Source organism: Dasypus novemcinctus, chromosome 9, assembly GCF_030445035.2.
Source record: "Dasypus novemcinctus isolate mDasNov1 chromosome 9, mDasNov1.1.hap2, whole genome shotgun sequence".
NCBI classification, from domain to species: domain Eukaryota; kingdom Metazoa; phylum Chordata; class Mammalia; order Cingulata; family Dasypodidae; genus Dasypus; species Dasypus novemcinctus.
The window spans coordinates 74608859-74631888 of NC_080681.1; the positions used below are offsets into that span (position 1 = coordinate 74608859).

Consider the following 23030-nt stretch of genomic DNA (forward strand, 5'->3'; position numbering starts at 1 on the left):
TTTAAGCTATTCAGGTAGAGGGACTGATTCCTGGAGTTTTCTACTCTACCATCTTCCCGTAATCCATAGTAGGTATTTAATAAATGTCAGTCTTAGCTCCTGACACATTGTCAGTTGAAACATGCATACTCAATGTTGACTGAATTAAACTAAAAGGAACTGGGAGGACTGTGGAAAGATGGTGAAGTAGGAAGCTCTAGGAATCAGTCCCTCTACTAAAATGACTATTGAACTGACAGGGAACATTTGAATCAACTATTTGGGAACTCTGGAGTCTCATGGAACACTGTGCATCATCCAGGGAAGAGCTGGAAGAAGGGGCTGGTAAACTGTGGTAAATATTGATGATGTTCACCCTCTATGCAGTGACTAACATGGCAGACAGAAGTGGGCACTATAGCCTTGACTTCTGGGGCAGCTTTCTGGTTCCAGGGTATACTAATGGACCTAGTCTTCCAAAATTCAGTTATGTGGTCTGATCTTTGATTACAGCTTTTGCTTATCTCCTTCAGATTGCTGGGGAGCCAACTTTCAGCATGGCCATTATCCTTATTTCCTTTAGGCAAAATTGGTAGAGGAGTCTTAAAGAAGCAGTTTCTGTTTTCCTTTCCTCTCATCTCTTTCCATTCCCTGTTTGGGAGCAAAAATAGCTTGTAAAAGTCACAAATTGATCGTTCTGTCCGTCAAGAATAGCCATAAAAAGAAAAACTTAGGAATTTCAGAGAAATATCAATAGAGTTCTGGAGTATACCAACATACTACTCAGAATTTCCAGTACCCAACAAAAAATTTATGAAACACACAAATAAAAAGGTAATTGTGGCCCATTCACAGGAAAAAAAAAAAGAATTAGCAAGAAATAATCACTGAGGAAGCCCATACATTGGAACTATTAATCAAAGACTTTAAACCAACTGTCTTAAATATGTTCACTAGCCTAAAGGAATCCGTATACAAATAACTAAAAGAAATTAAGAAAATTTTGTCTGAACAATATAAAAAGATGGATATATTTTTAAAACATATCTGTAAAATACAGTAATTGAGGTGAAAAAGTCATTAGACAATTTTACAGCAATGGCAAGAAGACATTTTTCAATACTAAGGGACTACAGTAGGAAGGTATAAGGTTGGTATGGGATTTTTCCTTTTGGAGTAATGAAAAAGTTCTAAAATTGACTGAAGAGATGATAGCACAACTCTGATGAAATTGAGAACCATTCATGTACACTTTAAATGGATTGTACAAAGCAAGAGACTATATAACACAGGAAATCCAATGGTGGATGATGAACTGTGGTTAACAGGACAAATATGAGAATTTTTTCTCCTGAATGATAACAAATATATAATACTAATATAGGGTATTAATATTGGGGGAGGGTTAGGGGAAAATACACCAAATGTAGGATATGGGTGATAGTAATATTTTGATGATGCTCTTTCATAGAGTATAACAGTTCTTTCACAACAATGCAAAGTGTTGGTGGAGAGATGTAAGGGAAACTTGTATGATAACATGCATGTTTTTTTTTTAATTCACAAATTTTACTATACATTTATTGTTTATGTAAACTTCAATAAAATTTTATTTTAAAAAAATCTTTTCATGGTCAAAATTTAAATATCTTCAAAAACTAAGGAATTAAGATGAAATTAATTTTCTCACTGATTGTGAAAAAAAGGACAAGACCTTTTACAATGTAACTGCAAATTGCTTGCTAATATTCTGTTCAAAATGTTATAGGAGGGTATAACTTCAAAATCTTTACTGCAAATAGATTAGGAGTAAGTGACAGGACATGTAAGTGTCTACCAACTGATGAACTGATGAACCCTGAAGACATCACATTGCATGAAATAAGCCAGACACAAAAGGTCAAATATTGTCCTCACTAATTTGAAAAAATTAGAATAAGAAAACACATAGAGTCAAAATGTAGAATCTAGGTTACCAGGGGATGGGATGGGGATAGAGAATGGGAAATTAAGGCTTAAAATGTACAGGATTCCTATTTGGAATGATGACAAAGTGTTAGTAATGGATGATGGTGATGGTAGCACAACATCATGAATGCAGTTAACAGCACTGAAATATATATGTGAATATGATCAAAAGAGGTAATGTTAAATTGTATATATGGCAATAGAATATTTTTTTTAAATAAAAATCCATGGAACTATACTACACAAACAGTGAACACTATGTTAAACCATGGACTTTATTTAATATTACAATTATAAAAGCATGCTATCATCAGTTATAACAAACATGCAAATAGTACAATTATAAAAATGTGCTATCATCAGTTGTAACATCAATGCACAATGGTGGTGGTAAGTTGGTATATGGGAATCCTGTATTTTATGCATGATTGTTCTGTAAACCCACAACTTCTCTAACAAAAAAAAAAAAATTAAGTCATTTGATTCATCAGCAGATTTGAACAGGTGGAGCAAAGCATCAGCAGCCTTGAAGATAAAACAATTTAGTTTATCCAGTGTGAAGAGCAAAAAGAAAAAAATAAATAAAAATGAACAGAGCCTGAGGGACCTGTGGGACACCATCAAGTAAGCCAGCATACATATCATTGGAGTAATTCTCAGAAAGACAAGAGAGAAAAAAAGGGGTTGAAAAAGTATTTGATAAAATAATGGCTGAAAAATTCCTAAATCTGGTGAAAGACATGATTATACACAGCCAAGAAACTCAACAAACTCCAGGTAGGAACAATTCTAAAGAGATCTTCATCAAGGCACATGATAGTGAAAATTGTCTGAATCCAAAGAGAGGATTTTGAAAGCAGTAAGAGAGAAGTGACTTGTCACATACAAGGGGATTCCCCAATAAGATTAACAGTGGATTTTTAATCAGAAACCATGGAAGCTAGAAGATAGTAGGATGACATATTTAAAGTCCTTAAAGAAAAAAATTGTCAACCAAGAATTCTGTACCTTGCAATAAAATTATCTTTCAAAATGAAGGAGAAAGTAAGATATTTACAGATAAACAAAGCTGAAAGAGTTCATTATCAGAAGACCTGCCCCACAAGAATTGTTAAAGGGAGCCCTTCAGGCTGAAATAAAAGAACACTAGAGAGTAACTCAAAGCCATAAGAAGAAATAAAGAATATTGATATAGATAACTTCATAGGTCAATATAAAATTCTTTATTATTGTATTATTGGTTTGTAACTGCTATTTTCCCCCATATTATGTATCAGGAAAATGTGTAAAGTTAAATTTTAAATCTATGTTAATGGCCATACAATGTACAAAGATATAATCTGAGACAAAAAAACAATATAGGGGAAGCGTATTTGGCCCAATGGAGAGGACGTCTGCCTACCACATGGGAAGTCCACGGTTCAAACCCCGGGCCTCCTGACCCATGTGATGAACTGGCCCATGTGCAGTGCTGATGCGCACAAGGAGTGCCGTGCCACGCAGGGGTGTTCCCCACACAGGGGAGCCTCACGTGCAAGGAGCGCTCCCCATAAGGAGAGCTGCCCAGTGTGAAAAAAGTGCAACCTGCTCAGGAATGGTGCCACACACATGGAGAGCTGACGCAGCAAGATGATGCAACAAAAAGAGACACAGATTCCAGGTACTGCTGACAAGAATACAAGTAGACATAGAACATACAGCAAATGGACACAGAGACCAGACAACTGGGGGAGGGGGGTGAGGAAGGAGAGAGAAATAAATAAATAAATCTTTGAAAAAAAAACAATATGGGGGAGCAGAGGTATATAGGAGTAGAGAGTCTGTATACTGCTAAAACTAGGTTGGTATCAAATGAACTAGATTGTTATTGGTTTATGAGTTTAATTGTAACTCCAAAGGTAACTGCTAATAAAATAACTTAAAAATATGTAGAATAATACAAAAATATAGAGAAAAGGAGAGAAGGGAATCAAAGTCATACACTACAAAAAAAGCAACTACATGTAATAAAAGGTAATAATGGAGTAATTGAGGAACAAAAAATATATAAGATAAACAGAAAACCACTAAATGACAGAAGTAAATCCTTCCTTCTCAGTTATTACCTTAAATGTCAGAGGATTAAACTCCCCTATTAAAAGGTGAGTTTGGTAATTGAATGAGAAAGCATGATCCATCTATAGGCTGTCTGCAAGAGATTCACTTTAAGTACAAAGAAACAAAGAACTTGAAAGTAAAAGGGTGTAAAAGGTATCTCATGCAAACAGTAATCAAAAGAGAGCCAGTATGCCATATTATTGTGAGACAAAATAACTTTAAGTCCAAAAAATAATAAGAGACAAAGAAGAATATTATTTATTTACCAATATGACCTTCCAAGTCCAATCCTAGGTATATACCCAAAAGAGTTTACAGCAGGAAGTTGGACTGACTTTGTCTGTACAACAATGTCCTTTGCAGCATTACGATAGCAAAAAGGTGGAAACAACCCAAGTGTCCATAAACAGATAAATGGATAAGCAAAATGTGGTATAACCATACCCTTCAATATCATTCAGCTGTAAAAAGAAGTGAAGTACTAGTATAAGCTATGATAAGGATGGACCTTGAAGATACAATATTAAATGAAATAAGCCAGATTCAAAAGACAAATATTATATGTTTTCTCTTCTATGAAATACTTATAATAAACAGATTCATAGTGACAGAAAGGAGGATAGTGGTTACAAGGGGTGAGGGGGAAATAGGGAGTTAATTCTAAATGAGTACAAGTTTGGTTTATGATGATGAAAATAGTCTAGAAATAGTGGTGAAACTTACACAGTATTATCAATGTGCTTAATGTCAAAGCATTGTCCACTTAAAATGGTTAAAATGATGTTATATTTTACCACAATCAACAACCATTATTTTTAAAAATACTGAAAGGGATTTAATACTTATTTCTGTTTTCCATTGGTCCATTATGTCTTATTTTCACTGATTATCAAAATTTGACACATTTTCTCCTTAGCAATGTATTTCAGTAATTTAAAAATATTAAGACCATGCTTGAAGACCATGTTGAGCACTTTGGAAAGCAGGTGCTTTGTCAAAATCAGCAAGGCTGTGTAGGTATTCATGCTTTTGTTATCTGATCAAAAAGACCTGTCTATTTTTCCTTGTTTGCAGAAAGGGGACAAAAAGAAGTTGTTTAGAAGATAATTGGGTCTTATTATTAAATTCATTGTAAGCTAAGCCAACTACGGGAATAAGCTACAAAATTAGTTTGAGTTTTGAGATCCTGGAGTTGAAAGCAAGGGGAAAAATAATCTGCCCCCAAATTCTATTTTTTTCCTGGCTTTATTAGCAAATGTGAAGCTAAGGAGAGATAGCCAGGGATAAAATAAGGATCCTGGCAACAGTCCACTGAATGCAGCCATGTACATCCCTTCCTATTGGAAGCATTCATTGACTTTTTTCCTGCAATCAGGCAGTGGGCAAGGGGCTAATATACAAAAATTCGCTATACAATATTAGTTAAGGGTTTCCAATTACAAGTGATAGAAACCAGTGGGATAGCCTTAAATATTACAGGGGGGCATGTAAGGTGACTTCTAGAACTCAAGGACGGGCATGTGTGAGTTGAGCCTCTGAATAGATGACCTAGGAATTTGGAATCATGAAACACCCTGAAAATAATTTCTTTCTGTGGTCACTTCTTCCTTCAGAACATCTTTTGTCTGCTTTTTCATAGTATAGGCTTTTTCTGCTACCCATGCCAATGGCAGGCAGAGATGGCTGTCTAAAATTATTCTGCACTTGTTTCAATCCCAGGTATAAAGAGAGATTGGCTTCTCTCTTTTTTGCTTCACTTCTCATTTCCCAAGCATGGGACTCTAATCAATCCAGCTTGGATCAGATGTCAACATCTGTCCAGTCAAGAGGGGCCAGAGGGTAGTTTCCTACTGCATAAATATGGTCACTGTTACTCTATGGCCATGGATGGGTCTACTTTTGATGAATGACACAAGGTCCCCACTCTCACATAGCCACTGAGAAATAAACAATAAAAAAGTGGGGGCAAAAAAAGTGGTGCTTTTAAAAAAAGTTTTTTTTAAATTAAAGTTAATAGATCACAAGGAATGTTACATTAAAAAACATAAAAAAAAAAACATAAGAGGTTCCCATATAACCCACTCCTCACCCCTCACCACATCGTTTTTGTAAATTGTATTTTTTTTGAAGATATATATGTCACCAAAAAAATGTTACACTAAAAAATATAAGAGATTCCTGTATACCCACTCCTCCCACACCAACAACCTCCCTCATCACTGCAACACACTCATTGCTCTCAGTGAACACACTTTAGGGCACTACTGCACTACACAGGCAATAGTTTACTTTTTTATGGTACTATCCATGCTAAGAAAAACCCATGGTTTTTCAGCATTGACGTAGTTCAATCTAAACTGTGGTATTAAATTTAAACTGGAGAAAAAGGAGCTCATATTTATGGAGCACCTATTGCCAGATAGATCAGACACTTTCCCACATCCTTATTTCATTCACAAAACTTAGAATAGATCTTGTCTATTTGCAGTTTTAGTCAGGGACGTAATCAGAACGGGAACATAGTTGACAGAGCAGGCATTTGGAAGTTACATGTCTCTGATCCTGAAACCCATGACTTTCCACAGAGCTGGAATTGGAAAGACATTGAATGGAACATTAAGCCACCAGGTTCAGTTGGCTTGACCTCCATCACCGATTGGCAGGAAGTGACCCCACTTTGCACGCAACTGCTGAAGTCAAAACCCAGGAGTCGTAATTGCTTCTTCCCTTTCCCTGTCTCTTCCACAGACAATCTATAAATAAGCCCTTTCAGCTATACCTCCAAAATATATTTTGATTAGATTTGTTTGTCTGGGTCTCCCCTGCCATCATCTCTTAACTGAGTTACTGCTATAGCCTCTTGCTTTTACTTTGTCCCCTTTGTCCACAGAGCAGACAGAAATCTTTGCAAGATGTGAGCCATGCAGCTGCATAAAGCCCTCTTACACTTTCTATCACACTTAGAACGAATTCCAAACTCCTTATCCTTCTTTATCAAGCAACACATGAAGGAGCCCTGCCTCCCTCTTCACCACCATTTCCCACCTTTCTCCCTCTTGATTGCTCTGCTCTGATCACATTAGCTTCTTTCTGTCATGTAAACAGGCTATACTTATTCCATGCAAACATGCCTACCCTTTTTTGTTCACATCTTTCAAATGTCACCTCCACAGAAATGCCTTCCTGGGCCAGCCTGTTTAAATTGTTCCCCACACTGTCCCAGTCACTTTTTATTTCATCCAACTGTGTTATCATCTTCTTAACACTTATCACAATCTGGAATGATCTTGGTCACTATTTATTTATTTGCTTGTTATCTTTCTTCTCCCTTTAGATCAAAAGCTCTGAGAGAGCAGGTCTACTCTTTTGTTCACGACCTGGGCTTGGCACCTAGTAGGCATTCAACACATGAATGGATACTGGGGCTGGCCAGGTTAGAAATTCAGGGGAGACAGAGCTGGGCCTGTGCCCTTGTATTCATTACTAGCAACTGTCGGGGAACACTTAGTCATTGTCTATTCCAGCACTTTCCACTTAAACCCTCGATCACTGAGATTTATCTTTGAGTTTAATCAAATGTAATTTATATTGCAGCCTCCTCAGTAAATAATTGATTTGGCCTCTCTGTTGTCTTCATCACAAATACTTCTTTGTACTCTAAAGAAATAATTTAATCAGTCAATAGCATACACAGGCCCTCAGGTTTAGAAGGCAGATGGAAGATAAAGCTTAAGTCTTGTTCTCCCTAGAATATACCAAAATGTTCTCCTTTTAAAAAAATATGCTCTGCAAACAAGTTGGCATCAGAGATACCCAATTAAGCCCCCCCTTTTTTGTTCTAATGGAGATGACCCCATGAAAGTTGTAGCCGCTGCAGAAGGAAGTTCTTGACCAATCACAGGCTGCATGTAAAAATAGAAATCTTGTTCATTTGCGATTTAATTAACCTGTCTGGGTCCAGGAGCATGCTTTCCAATGTGGTGCATTCACACATATTTGGTGAGAACTCCAAACTGAGGGTTCAAGTGTTTTGCACTGCACTCCTACCTGAGGCTTGCAGAGTAAATCCACTTCTAAGGCTTTCCATGGGCTGCATGCCCAGAGCTTACAGGGATTCTTTTATAATCCAAATCATACAAACATCCTTCCTTTGCCTTTGTATGTATCTCCCAGAGAAAAACATTGGGAGAGGTAAATTTTGCATTTGTCCTCACATATCTGTCTTATTCTGAGCCCACATTTTTCTGGAGTGGAAGAAGGGGAGAAGAAAATAATGAACCATCAACTCTGATAAGTGTAGAAAGACTTCATGTAGGCATTCTCACAGGGAAAATACATCTTTTTAATGTCTTTTGGAGTAATTCTCAATATTGTATTTCTTAGCACTGTTTTAATTGGAAACATCTTAGCTGTCCAGTGGCAGGTGATTGGTTAGATAAATTATGATACATCTACATGATGGGATATTATGGAGCCACCTAGAGTTGCATTGCAAGAAAAATATAGATATGGGAGTAAATGCATAATAGACTGCCAAGTGAAATAATCAAGATATAGATTTACAGTATGAAAATATTTTTTGAAAAAACAAAAAACGTGTATGTGGGAGATGTGAGCTTAAGAAAAAGTTTGAAAGGGAATGTACGCAAACGCAACAATAATTATCCCTGGGTGGTGTTACTATGTGCCTTTCCCCTTTTTTTCCTCCTGAATGTTCCACATTTTAAAACTTGAGCACATTTTATTTTGTAATCAGGAAGAAAAATAAAAGCAGTTGTTATAAAGAATGGAAATGGAAGAGTTTAAAAACATGCCTGTTATATTCCATTTGAAAACAAGGTCATCTTCATTACTGATCAGCTACCAGGGCTTTTAGGTCCCTAGTATCTGTTACCATGTGCATTTGCCAAAGGGAGAGAGTTGTGAGCTTTAGAAAGACAAACCCCATTATACCTCTCAGTTCTGGTGATTTGTGAAGGTGCCTTTGAGCAGGTAATCACCCAGGTTGCTCTTGTAGACTTGGCCAAGCTGCCCAGGAGGGCAGGCCAAAAGTTACCCACCTGTAGAGGACTGCTTTCTGTTGCATCAGGTGACAAAAAGTTAGCTCTAGATTTGCCTGCTCTATTAGCCTTAGCCTCATGGAATATCAAAATCAATTTGCTTTATCTGAACCCTCACTGCTGCCTCTGAACCCTCCTCTCTTCGTTCTTGGATTATTGCAGGAACTTTCTGGTTTGTCTTGCCACACCAAGACCCTCTCTGTTTCAAAATACTCTCCCTCAAATATCTTGGCTTTATATTGTCTTAGATTAAGTTCCCAGGAAACCGAAGACTGAGATGAAGATTTATTTTTAGGGGGTCCTGAGAATTGAACCCAGGAACTCATACATGTGAAGCAGGCACTCAAATGCTAAGCTATACTTGTTCCACGCTGAGATGGAGATTTGCTGAAGGAAGCTTTTTGGGGAGTGTCCTCAGAATCAGTACCTGTGGGATGTGGAAGGCAGTAGGATTGGGTGGAGGGAGGTGTTGCACCGTGATGAAGTTGCAACAAAGGCCCCAGTCAGCCCTGCTACCCCATAGGGAGCTCTGGAATGGCCTTTCAGAGTTGTCTCAAACTGAGGCATGGGGACTGGGCCTTTATACTCAGCTCCACCTAATGAACCAGTTACTGATTGCAGAAAGGGGTGGGGCATGATGGTGGGTGGTAGCTGTCTTTGGCTGAGGACAATTTCCCAAGAGCAACTAACTTGAGAGCCTTCACAGGCCAGCATGCCAGCTAAGGGGGATGAGTCTCCTGTCTTAAAACACCGTATGTAGCCTGCAGTTCAGAGGAAAGGAAGTGAAAATATTCTGAATATGTATTAGGCTAGGAGCTACACACACCACCTGGTTAGCACCTTTACGCATATGATTGGAGGCAGTTCTTAAAGTCATCCTACAAGATGAATATTATTATCCTAGTTTACAGAGAAATGAAGTTATGTGCTCTAGGCCAAGCAGCTCCTGGATGTTAATGACAGTTGAGAATCCAGGTCTCTCTTGGAGAGAATAATCACCCATAACCCCTGGCCCTACCCCTTTGCCTGTACATCAGTTTCCCAGCTATGTTGTTCAGCCTTGACTTTATCCATGCAGCACCACAACCTTAACAGGGATCCGTTCAGTTGCAAATGACAGAAACAAAAATAAAGGTGAGGACTTGTGGATTCAGACATGGCCTTCCCCTTCTTCCAGGGACCTCTTTCTAAGCAACCTCAACCTTCAGATTCGCTTCCTGTAAAATTTCTTTTAATTAACTCTACTTATTTTCAGCACCCCTGTTCTGCCTTTTACTAGCTCTGTGATCGTGTGTCAGTCCTCACCTCTCAGAGCCTCTGTTTTCTTATCCACAACAAGGGACCAATAATGGAAGGCATGCTAGGTCAGTGTGAGGAAAAAGACCATGAAGAACTTCAATTTTGTGTAAAGTCTATTCTGTGCTTTGCACTGTGGCATCACTGTGAGATAAAACCCCCCACACCAGTGTAATACTCTGCTCTTAGTGGTAACAGATAAAGTTATTATCTTTTTTACCTCTTGGTCCTGGGGAAGACAATATGAACCTAGTGATAAAAAGCGAAGACCTGATAAGAAAACGTTTTGTGCCATGTTCAGACTCTCAGTAAGCAAGTGTAGAAATAAAGCTGCAGATTAGAAGCCAGACCTGTTAGTCCTCGAGAGGCCTAAATTACCAGGTGGTACCAAGTTCCTTAGTCTTAATTGGAGGGCATCAGATGGACTCAGCAATGGAAGATTCTTGCTGTCTTTGCGACCTTAATAAAATCAACAAGAGGTGTCTCATTCATTCATTCATTCATTCATTCATTAATGCATCTCATGCATGAAAATATGGTTTGCCATTTTCCTATTATTCTTCCCTTCTATTTATCTGCTACTAAACCAGATTAATATCACCCACAAATTTGAGCATTGGGGCTAAAGTGTAAACTTGGTTTTCCAAAGTTAAAAGATGCTATGAGGAATTGGGGAAGGGGGGTTGAGGGAAGTTAGGAAATTCTGGGTTAAAGAAAGTTAGGCAATTTCCCTTAGTAAATATATTTATGTATTTAGCATATATTTATTGAGTACCCACTACATGCTAGGCACTATTCTAATTGTTTGCGTTAAACAGGAAACAAAACAGAGGAAAATCTCAGCCCTTGAGGTGCTTACATTCTAGCAAAGAGAGATCCACAGACCTGGCTTCTTTCCCAGAACCCTCATTTTGCTCCTGTGTACAGGGATTCACCAAGAGGAGAAGGGAGAATTCGCCAAAAGTATTTGGCATGATAATCGCTTCAGTTTTTCTTCAGAGAAACTTGAAATCTTGTTAAAAGGGACACCAGTAGAATATTGTTGATCTGAGGATTTGTTGGAGTGACAAGATCATTGTTTTCTGTGTTTTTTTTTAATTTTTCAGTTATTGACTTTATTAGTGCTGTCATACAGATTTTATAATAGATTTTTAAATTAAAAATTTTAAAGATGCCACAGGATTAAAAAAGAAAAAGAAAACCAAAATAAACACTAGTAGACCTTTGGTGGGGAAATAAAGAAAGGACCAACTGCCATAGCAAAGAAAGGAGTTACTTATGTGGGGTCACCAAGGGCGCCCCTGTCTTATTCTTCAGTGTTCCTACTCTGTCTGTGCCTCAGAACCACAGGCCGAGCTCTAGAAAGGCTGATTCTCCATCCCTCCAATTAGAGTCTGATGAAGTAAGGCCTGAAATCCCAGAACTTTGCTTTATACGGAAAGGTGTCAAATGGACTCCAGATGCCCTTTATGCTGAGCTCTTTCTCAGAAATACCAACGAGCAACGTTTTTAAAGAAACTGTGTGCATGCATCAAAGGTTGAACATTATTTTAGCTCCTTAATTAGTTTACCTTTTAGCAATAATGACAGCAACCATGTTCATAAAAATGCATTTTAACAGCCCCCTATGTGTGTTTTTCCCTTATTCTGCTCTCTATCCAGCTAGTTAATTACACAAAAATCAGCATTCTCTCCCACACAGCCAGAATACATAATTATTTGTCCATTGCAAATCAACACCTGGATAATTGCAAGATAGAATTCTAAGTAAAATCAGTTATCTCTGCTGCTGGGACCTGAAATCCCTCCACAATCTGTTCTTAAATTGAACAACCTAAGCAGACAAAAGGACTCTTTCAGCAATGGACAGAATGATGTTGGACAGGCTGGAGGGGGAGGGGAGGGATCCTTTTTGACATTGTCCTATCATCAAGATGGATGGCCTGGTGATTCAGATAGATATGCAGAAGGAGGGACAATCTTTCAGTTCTTATACTGTGTTAATAATTCATAAGGTGGTTTCCCTGTTGCCTTCAGGAAGGAACATCCTGTTCCTAATTGCACCCCTATTCCCAGGCAACCAAAAGAATCCTCAAACAGCTGGGACCATTGCATCTAATGTAGTGCCACTTGGCTATGGTTAGCTTTGGGCCACTCAAATATATTATTTGGGGAGGAGGAAAGCAGATGACGTTTACTGAGTGACTGCCTTGAGCCAGGTAGAGTGCTAAGAATATAACATGAATTATCTCATTTAATTCTAACTGTTCCAGATAGGGATGTAAATAATCACAATGTTTTACAGATGGAGCGCTTAACACAGAAACATCTAATAATTTTCCTAATATCACACTCACATACACAGGAAGTAGCAGAGCACCATTTAATCACAACTCTCTGTGACTCCAAAAGGTTAGGCAGCTGTCCCCCTTACTAACAATGTGGCCTTACTCCAGGGACTTCACTTCTCCAAACTCATTACCCTCATCCCCTGAGTGTGAGACAGTGATTTTCCCCAAAGTTGTTGTGAAACGTCAGTGAGACCATGTAGGAGGACAGGCAACCTCGTTGTTAGGTACCATGCAGCTTTTTCATAATCCTAGCCCCCTTGGGTGTTTAAGTATCTAAAACACAGAAGTGATACTCAGCTTGATATAAGCAATATATGTGGTTCATTTCTACTAGACGGGGAAATATGGTAACTGTCAAAAGTTAAAAAAAAAACAAACAACTTATCTTGGTTCTTCTGGGGCTTTCTGAGGCTGTACCCATCATAATCTGTGACAGTTGAGGGAGATAAGGAAAGACCAAGCTTGGCTGTGAAATATCTTTTATTTGGCCATTAGCAGTCTTTACTGAATAACCTGGAGTGGGAGGCCGTTTATGGCTCCAGTGGATTCTGTGAGCTCTCTGTTCCAGTGTCATAAAAATTGCTAATTGCTTCTTTCTCCACATCCTGACTCCTCACAGAGGTGCTTGTTTTTTGTTGAAGCTCCTGCCAGGTGACTCTCAGTGGGGGGGGGGCCCTCAGGATTGGCAGTGCCTTCTGATCCAAGACAGGAACTTGGTACTCTTAAGTGACAGCCTTTTCAAGGCCTTTTTAAAACAGGGAAGCCACTGGATTCTTGGAATTGCCATGCTTTAGATTCAGAAGAGTCCTTTCCCAGGTTAGGTGAGCAGGTTGTGATGAGGTTGAGAAACACTCTTCCCTAATGGTGTGGTACAAAGTCAGCCTTACACTGATTGTGGGTGTGACATTTATTCTATCCTGTTAGGAATTTTATTCCTTGATGGCTGAGAGAATCACAGTCACAAAACCATGAAATGGGGTCTGCATGGAAAGGATTTTTGTTGCCCCCCTCCCATTCCCCACAGTGACCCTGACTCCTGGAATCCACCAGCCTCTTTAGAATAAATAAATCAATTTATTCAATTATTCAGCAGAAATGGGCACTGTGGGTCCTGTCCATGCCAGGTCACATGCTAGGTTCAGAGGGCTAGATGAATCGATCCCAGTCCCCACCCTTGTGGAGCTCAAGTCTAGAGAAGGAGACAAACATGAAAAACCAAGTCACTGAAGTCCCACGGATGCTGCGAGAGAAAGTCGCAAGTATTTCTCATGTATTAGAAAAACACTAGTCGCTGCCTTTGTGGAGTGTACAGACTAATGAGAAGGCTGAATATTGAGCAGATTGTTAGAAATTGGATTCATTTTGTTACGAGAGTGCAGGACATCAGGAAGGAAGATGAGCATCTCAAAGGGGTCCCACCAGATCTCAGGCATCAGAGAAGGACCTCAGGGCAGGTGACACTGGGTTGAGACCTCAGGTATGAGAGGAGCTGGCCTATGAAGAGGCTGGGAGTTGGCGAGAGAATGGAGGGATGGGGAAAGACAGGGTGGGAACTGCCTCTCAGGTACCAGGAAAAGCAGGTGCAGAATTACAGAGGGCCATAGCTCAGAGCATGGTTTCTTGAAGGATCTGGATGAAGGCCACTGTGACGAGAATGTAGAAAGTAGAGGGGAGTGCTCACTTCAGCAGCACATAAGCTAAAATTAGAGCCATAGAGAAAAGATTAGTATGGCTCCTGCGCAAGGATGATGTACAAATTCGTGAAGCATTCCATATTTTTTATAGACCAGAATTTAATAGTATCATTTTGATGAAGTTTTTTCATTATCTGTAACAAATGTTACACAGTAACAATGTGTTGGTGGAGGGGTGATGTATGGCAATTCTGCACATTATACATGATTGTTTTGTAAGCTCACTACTTCTCTAATAAAAAAAAATATAAAAAAACCAAAAAATACAATAATAACAACAATAAAAGTAAGGGGGAGAGTGGTCCAAAATGAGGTTGGTGAATTAAGCAAGGAGCGGATTTCAGGGAGACTCGTAGACACTGTTAAGGAGGTTAGTTGTAGTTGGTGGGGAGTTGGGGATGGGGAGAAGGAGTGCTTTGGAAAAAAACCTCCTCGTGGAGAGTGGACTGGATCTGAATTGTGAAATGTTTGTCAAAGAGACAAGCAACTCAGAAGAGGGAGTAGAAGGGCAAAGGGCCTGAGGCATGGAAAGCCCTGGTTGGAGTTTAAAGCAGTGGGGATGGGAGGGGAGAGCAGAAATAAGACAGGGGAGAGAGCACGCGGCTGGCTAGGCAGAAGGTGATGGAACTTTAGGTCCAGCAATACAGTACAGTGATGAGATGGCATTTGGGCTGACTCCCTTTGGAAGCCATGTGGAAGGTGAACTAGAATGACAGGGGACCCTCCAGACACTTTTGAGTGATGTATGGGTACCCCAGATACCCCCACTCTTTAGTAAAAACAGCAGCCTCTGGGGTTCCCCATGATCCCTTATAAAGTCAAAATGGATGGTTCTTGAAAATCCCAATGTCTTCTTAGGTTTGCTGTGACCCCCTGAGTATTTTTCAAGTTGTTACCTTCCCAGTCAGAGAGACCTACAAGGGGTCTTTCTGAGATACAAGCATCCCCCCCGGGCATGTAAGATTATCTTCTGGAGACATGAAAATGTATTAGACATCTATTTATGTTTGTCTTTAAATGGAAAGTTTTAAGGAAAGGTAAGCTTTCTTGATAGTAACACATGAGGTTTCATTAGTTCATGTATATAATTTGTACATGATTATACCTATTTTAGAGGAATATTCTTAACAATATTTTACTGGTAGAGGTATACAGTTTAGGAAACACAAGCAAAAGAATTTGGAGGCCCAGTTCTATGGACTTGGGCAGACCTGGGCTTGAATCCTGGCTCTGCCACTTACCTAGGTGTATATAACCTTAGGTCCTGCAACCCCTCTGAAATGTTTCCAGATCTAAAAGGTATGGACAACAATCGCCCAAGATTGCATGACCTTAAACTGAGATGTAGAAAGTGCATCACACACATGGTTTTGGCTTATGTAAACACTAAATATTAGCTCTAAATAGCATTACAGACAATAAGCACCCAGAGATGCTCTGGAGACCATCTTCTCTCCCTGAATACTTGCGGTACACAGGTGGAGACTGAGCCGTAGGAGGGGAAAAGCAATTCCCCAGATGGAGGTAGAGTAATCCAGGCCTCCTTCCATCAGGCAAGTGACTGGTTCTTCTTGGTTTCCAGGAACTGTGTGTGATCCTGCAGAAACCTCTTGATCTCTTTTGGAATTCAAATCAGTGGTATGTTGAACATTCCATTCTCAGATTGCGTGGAGAGTTTTAGATTGAGAACCCTGATAAAGCATCCACTAGTAGTTGCCCTTAATTACTGTGTGTTTATGGAAACCAAGTGAAACAAGCTTATCAGGGCAGAAATCTTCAAGCCATTAGTGTAGGCGGTGTTTCTCCAGTGGAACTAGGAAAGCATGAATGAGATGTTGCTGCCTCAGAGACACAACCCCAGCCAGGCACCCTACCCACCTGCATTTCTCCAGTGTAAGCAGATCCCTTATTGAACATTAAAAAAAGGAATCCTCAGACTTTTAAGAAGACACAGCTGAACTCCATGAAAATATTTTTGTTGCAAATTATAGTTCAGAAAGACTTTTTTCTTCATAATTAGTAAACTGTTTGAAAGGTTTCATCAATTTGAAAACCCCAAATCAAAATGTTATCTTGACATTCTTGTTCTGAGAACCCCAGTTTGAGAAACATCACCTTACAGGAAATTTTCTACATAAGCAAGTTTACTCTTCCACTCCTGTATTTCTCTGATGAGCTTTGAGGATGAACTATATCTGAATCAGCTCAATCTACTGGTTCCTTCCCACTCTTTCAGAAACTCAATGAGGGGATTTAGGAATCTGTTGTTGTTTGCAGGTGATTCATATTACATTAAAATGACAAAGTTGATGCAGTAATTCATTTGAGTTGTCCACTAATTGTAAGTTCCATGAGTCCAGGGATATTTGTTTTGTTTGCTGCTGGACCCCTAGCACCTAACAACACCTGTTGAGTAAGTGGGTGAATGAATTGGTTACTCAGTGAGATCCTTATACTTCTCCAAGGGTTGCAACATGATCTTATTAGTCAAATCCTCACAGCAGCTGTAAACTGTCAATAGCTACCAAGTCCTAAAAAGCAAAGCCCCAAAACTTTAGTTTGGTCTACGGGGCCCTTCATAATTAGGCCCCATGTATATAGACTTTGCCATCATTACCGTCGTACAATTCTTTGCAAGCACTTTAATTCGGAGTATACTAGAACCTCTTAATTGTGTGTTTTAAAAAGGTGAATTTTAGGGTATGTGAATTACTTCTCAGGAAAGCTGTTTTTAAGAGTTTAGGCTTTGCTGTTGACTTTGGACCTCGATGTCATCTTTTGGAAGCTAGGGCTAATTATACAGAGCCTAACTCAAATTGCAGGTATAAAGAGTGAGAAATTGCATGTAAAAGTCTTGGCACAGTAACTGGTATAGTAAATGCTTGACAGTATATAGTGGCGGAAGTTGATCATTTTTGGTAAATGGATGGCCCTTCCTTTGTCCATCCTGAGGCACAGGGGCAAGTGGTGCTTTCAGCAAAATAGGCTGAGGATTCATGAAGATTTAGAAGGCACAAAGACTGACCCTTTCCCTAACACTTCAAATCCTATGTGTCTTTGACAGAATTACAGCCTTATGGCTTTGATATCTGTTATTTATTTCTTAACTAATATAACTGAGACCTTGCTCAAGATGTGCTCATGAAAAATTACCCTTTTAATGGTGGAGCATTTAATGAGAAACTGGATTATCTACTGCATAAGTGCCCTTCATACAAATTAGCTTGGCCCTGGGTCCTAATCTAAATTGGGCTCCCTACTTTCATCTAAATGGCCTAATATTTTCTTATTAATCTCTGCCCTTATTCACCTGATCTGGCTCTGCCTCCCTTTATGAATCTCCCTCCCCAGCTAAGTTCCGTGTCCTGACAAATGCCTCTTAAATCTATCTTTATATCTAACTCATGGGCATTTGTTTTTTGGACATGATATAGTGACTGGAAGCTGTTTGTTCCCTTTTCAAAGTATCTCTCCAACCCACAGTGGATTTTCAATGCTGCCAATGTATTCGGCAGCAACAGATTTGAGCCAGGTGAGTTGGGGGTAGAAGGCAAAGATGGAGATTTATCAGGAAGTGACAAATACCACAAATCAGCTGGTTTAAACAACTGAAGAAATTATTGTCTCATAGATTTGGAGGCCAGAAGATTAACATCATATTATCTTCAAGCCATGGGTTTGGGTTCAAGTCACACTCATTTCCTAGCTGTGCAGGTTTGGGTACAAACTCTGTCTCTCACACCTTCAATTCAGATCCTTGTCTATACAACCCTTGTAATAGTACCTACCTCTAGGATTGTTTCTGCCAAGGCTTGGTGAGTTACTACATGCAAAGTGCTTTGTATAGGATGTGATAAATGCTACCTGGTATTATCATCTTGACATTTGGGGGAAGTTCCCAACAGTGAAAGAGATGTTACTAGTAAATGGAACAGTGTCATGCATTGAAGAGGGAGATGATGTCTGCTCTGGAGTACAACAGTGGTCATAAGAAATCGTAGATTGGGAAGTGGACTTGGCTTAGTGGATAGAGCATCCGCTTACCACATGGGGGGGTTTGTGTTTCAAACCTAGGACCTCCTTGACTTGTGTGGGGCCGGCCCACGTGCAGTGCTGATGCATGCAAGGAGTGCCATGCTGCGCAGAGGTGTCTCCTGCATAGGGGAGCCCCACATGCAAGGAGTGCACCCCGTAAGGAGAGCCTTCCAGCACAAAAGAAAGTGCAGCCTGCCCAGGAGTGGCACCACACACACAGAGAGCTGATGCAGCGGGATGGCACAACAAAAAGAGACACAGATTCCCCAGCTACGGACAAGAATAGAAGTGGACACAGAGGAACATCAGGCGAATGGACTGAGAGAGCAGACAACTGGGGGGGATGAGGGGAAGGGGAGAGAAATAAATTTTAAAAAAAGAAATCATAGATTGAGCCATATGCCGCTCCTACCACACGTTATAGGACAATGTGGAGAGTGGTGGCCTCTAGTACTGTGGGTTCTGTACTTTTGCCCAGATACTGATATAGGGTCTATCATTGCAGATGTTCTTTTTTTTTCTTAGATCTACTCTGAAATCTGGCCTCACATAACCTCGAGGTTTAATTTTCACAGTGGTTACAGTTTCTAGCTAATCATCAATCTGTAGTTTAGTTTTATGGAATATTATTCAAAGGACTTTAATATAGGAGGGGTCAACAGAGATGCAATGGAGAAAAACAGCAACTGGGAGTTGGAGACCACAGGGTCTGCAGACGTCCCTCCTTTTTTGCCCCTCCCACCTCATTGTATCTTCCTGGGCTGATAATGGTGCTGACAGCTACAATTTACAGAAAACTACAATGTGCCAAATGCTAAACACATGCTTTGTACATTCTATCTCATTTAAGTTACTATTCATAACAATTCTGTAAAGTTGATTTTTTTTATCTTCATTCAACAGATAAGGAAACTGAGGCTTGGAGAATTAAGATGACTAGCAAGTGAGTGAGCTATGATTTGAAATGAGGATATCAGCCTAAAGCTTGTACCTCCTTACACACCTAGCCTAAGGCACTGCACATTTTTATTTGCCATCACTGAAATTTGTTCTGTTCCCAACCAGAACTTGAGTTGTTAGGGACATAGACTTAATCTCATTCATCTGTTGCCAGTGAGTTACAGCATCTACCAAAGAGGAGATGTTCTGTAAGGGCTGAATGAATAAATGAATGAAATCAAAGTCATGTTATATAAATAGAAAAACATTATACAATGTTTGGGTATACTTGGGTTTTTTTCTATTTTTGTCTATCCTCAGGTAATTTTCAGCTCTGCATTTTGGGAAGGCCTTAGTTTGCATATCATACAGATAAAGAGAAATGAGATGAATTACCTCTAATGTCCTCAGCTCTAAATTTCCGACAGGTGAGGGAAGGCATGATGAAGGAGGAACTCACAGTGAAAGGTTAATGATGTTCTGGGAGAGGACTGTGGGGCGGGGCATTCCAAGTTCATGAACCACCACATGTTCAATGCCTGGCCAGTGATTAGGCCAAGTATGATGAGGTTAGAGATTGTTTTGGATTCCTGTGTTTGTCCTCTTTCTGACTATGTGAACTTAGACAAGCTACCTTAATTCTATGACCTTCCTCCTCATCATCTGGAAAATGGAAAGGATTGGGTTATTGTGGAGAATGGGGATAACGTTTTATAAAGCATCTTGTTTGAAGCACATTCACATCCACAGTAACTTTACTGCCCTTATTTTATGTGGATGTATTTGAACTTATGGTTGATGTGTCTTAGCAAAATATTATGTTAATAATTATTGAGAGGGCCTGTTGCTAAGTATGGATACATCATAAAGTAGTGTAGAAGCCTGTTTCTGTACACACATGAGTTAGCAGAAGGGATATCATAAAACCATTTTTTTTTTGGGGGGGGGGGGTAATTGTCCCTGGGTCATTACTTGATACTAAGCAATTACTCTGGAGTCTTACTATAAAATAGCCCATGGAATCCGGTATACAGAGGGTTTTGGACCCTGGCCAAAGTCAATTTAATATTGGAAATACCACAGAGACTCCATGCTGATGCTATCCTAGCAAGAATTTCAGATGTGAACACTTAGTGGGAGATTATCATTTGTTGAAAACCTACTGTGTATCATACACTGTCTTAGGTACTTTAAACATACTTTATCGACTGTATTTCAATCCTTTATATGTGTGCTTGTTTGTGTGTGTGCCTGAGAAAACTGAGGCTCAGAGAAAAGTAATTTGCCTCAGAATTTGAATGGATGGGACCATTATTTGCTTCTAGGAGTAACACCATTGTGTTGTGCTGGGTGCAGTGATTTGGCTTTCTTGGGACATTGGTGAAACCCAGAGAGCGAATCTTAAAATTGTGGATACTCAGTACCAAAGGAGCCTGAACGCTTACTTGTCTGTATCCTGCTTTTCTGTTTCTAGGTCAGGACCGCAGTGAAGCCACTTTGATAAAGAGGTTTAAAGGTGAAGGGGTCCGGTACAAGGCCAAACTGATTGGGATTGATGAGGTTTCTGCAGCTCGGGGAGACAAGTTATGTCAAGATTCCATGATGAAACTCAAGGTACTGTGCAAATATTTTATTTTGAATATCACAGGTTTGATATGAATGGGGGAAAGAAATGATGCCTAAACATCTCTATGGTACATAATTTTATTTGTTCATTACTGGTAAATTACTTGGTTCCCTGAGGAATTTCCACAATAATGTATTGGGAGAAGATTTCAATAATTCAGTAAATGTTTACTGAGCACCCATTAGGTAGAGAAAATTTGCTAGGCTCCATTTTATAAATATTGAGCCTATCACATTTTATTGAATATTATCTTCATTGTACAACTCCTGCAAAAATAAAAGTACAAATTACAAAATTTTTTGGTCCCTCAATTTTTAAAAAAATTTCATATTAAAGAAGTTATTTTTTAATTACTTTTACTTATTTTACTATGTCATAGATATGGTAAAAGTTGGTATATTAAGATAAAATCTGATTTTATTCAATCTTATAATTTTATTAATGTACCCCAAACACTATAATAAAGGAAAATTAATATTTTAAAAGTAATATATCACTAGATATTAAGAAGTCTAAGAAAGAAATTGGAAAACTTTTAAAATATAAAATAAGCAAATTATTTTATTAAATGGCCTGAAAACATTCTTTGTTCTCAGATTCTATTCTCCCTATATTTTGTTTTTTAAAAATGATGTAAAATTTCAGAAAAACAAATTAGCAAGAAGTTTACAAAATAGCTTATACATTTAAAACATAATTTAACTCTTGTTCTGATTATAGAATTCGTGTTTGTTCATTGTTGAAAATTTTGAAACTACAGATAAGAATAAGGAAGAAAATTGAAACAATTCCACCACACAAAGAAAATCAGTATTTTATTTATAATCACAGTATTGTTTATAATCACAACCTCTCTTTGTGTTTTTATATATATTATATACATAATAAAATTGGAAGTACTATTTCTATAATTTATATGCAGCGTGGTTTTTTTTCCATCTAATTATGTATTTTTGAACTTTTTTTTTCATGTCTTCAGATAATCCCTGAGAACACAACTTGGTCAATGTAATTTTTTTTTAAATGTAAGAAAAAAAGAAGAAAAGGAAAAACAATAACAAAACACAAAGGCTGCTCAAAAGCCTAAAATTATTATATGAGACAATATCTAGAAAGCACCCTACACATTGCCTTTTCTTTCATAGATGATTAATAAGTCACGGCAATTAGTTTTGTTCATGCTATACAAAATGTAACATGTATAACATGTATATGAAATGTTAACTCTCTCTTTAGTATAGCTCAAGGAATCATGATTTTTTAAAATTTTATTTTCTCCATTGATTTTCTAAACTGTGTATCCATTACTTTCTTTCTTATGTTTTTTTTTTAGCTGATACATAAGCGAACTTTAATAGAATCTATCTGTTATAATAAATACTAGAAAAAGGTGTAAAAGACATCTACACCATGATTTCACAAATTATCCCTTTGGAATTGGTTACTGTATCCATTCCTTTATAATTAAGCAATATTACATTTGGGGGCCACCCAATAAAGAGCTGCCTTCTTCTCTCATGTTCAAATCCGATTGAGAAACGGAGAAATGAGTAGGACAAGAGGAATTTCAAATCCCAACTTTATGACTGGTAAATGCTGGACTGGAGGATGTGACTTAGATGCTCCGCCACAGTGTTCATCCTTGAATGAGATGGCTGTTCCATTTGGTCAGTCGAAGAGTTAGATAACTGCAGCCCTCTCTGTTCCCCCCACCTTGCCCTGCCCCAGAGCAGGACCTGTACTCTTGCTGAGATGAGACCAGCGTGTGACCTCTGTGCCAGCAGGCCAGTGCACAGAGAGCCCAGGAGGGACTGAGTCAAGTGTGCTCAGCTGCTTCTCCCAAACTCCCCAGTAAGAAAGAGCCACGCCTGCCTCTGGAGGAGACCCTAACGAAGGATGGGGAGAAAGGCATCCTTGCTGAAGTCCCTCTGTACTGAATACAGGTCTAGGCAGATGGACATATGCTCCTGACCAATATTGATTA

General features: G+C 38.9%; 1 protein-coding gene and 1 non-coding gene across 8 annotated transcripts in view; both read left to right on the top strand.

The window, feature by feature from the left end:
* DAB1 (DAB adaptor protein 1) overlaps positions 1 to 23030 on the top strand; it is a 1209360-nt gene that overhangs the window by 1033792 nt on the left and 152538 nt on the right. For all 7 annotated transcript variants that reach the window (XM_071217425.1, XM_058303509.1, XM_071217424.1 and 4 more), the window contains one exon: positions 20894 to 21033. In XM_071217425.1, coding sequence (XP_071073526.1) covers positions 20894 to 21033 — 140 coding nt within the window. The remainder of the gene's footprint in view (positions 1 to 20893; positions 21034 to 23030) is intronic.
* LOC111765848 (U6 spliceosomal RNA) lies at positions 14425 to 14531 on the top strand. Its single transcript, XR_002798072.1, has one exon. It is a non-coding gene; the product is annotated as a U6 spliceosomal RNA (small nuclear RNA).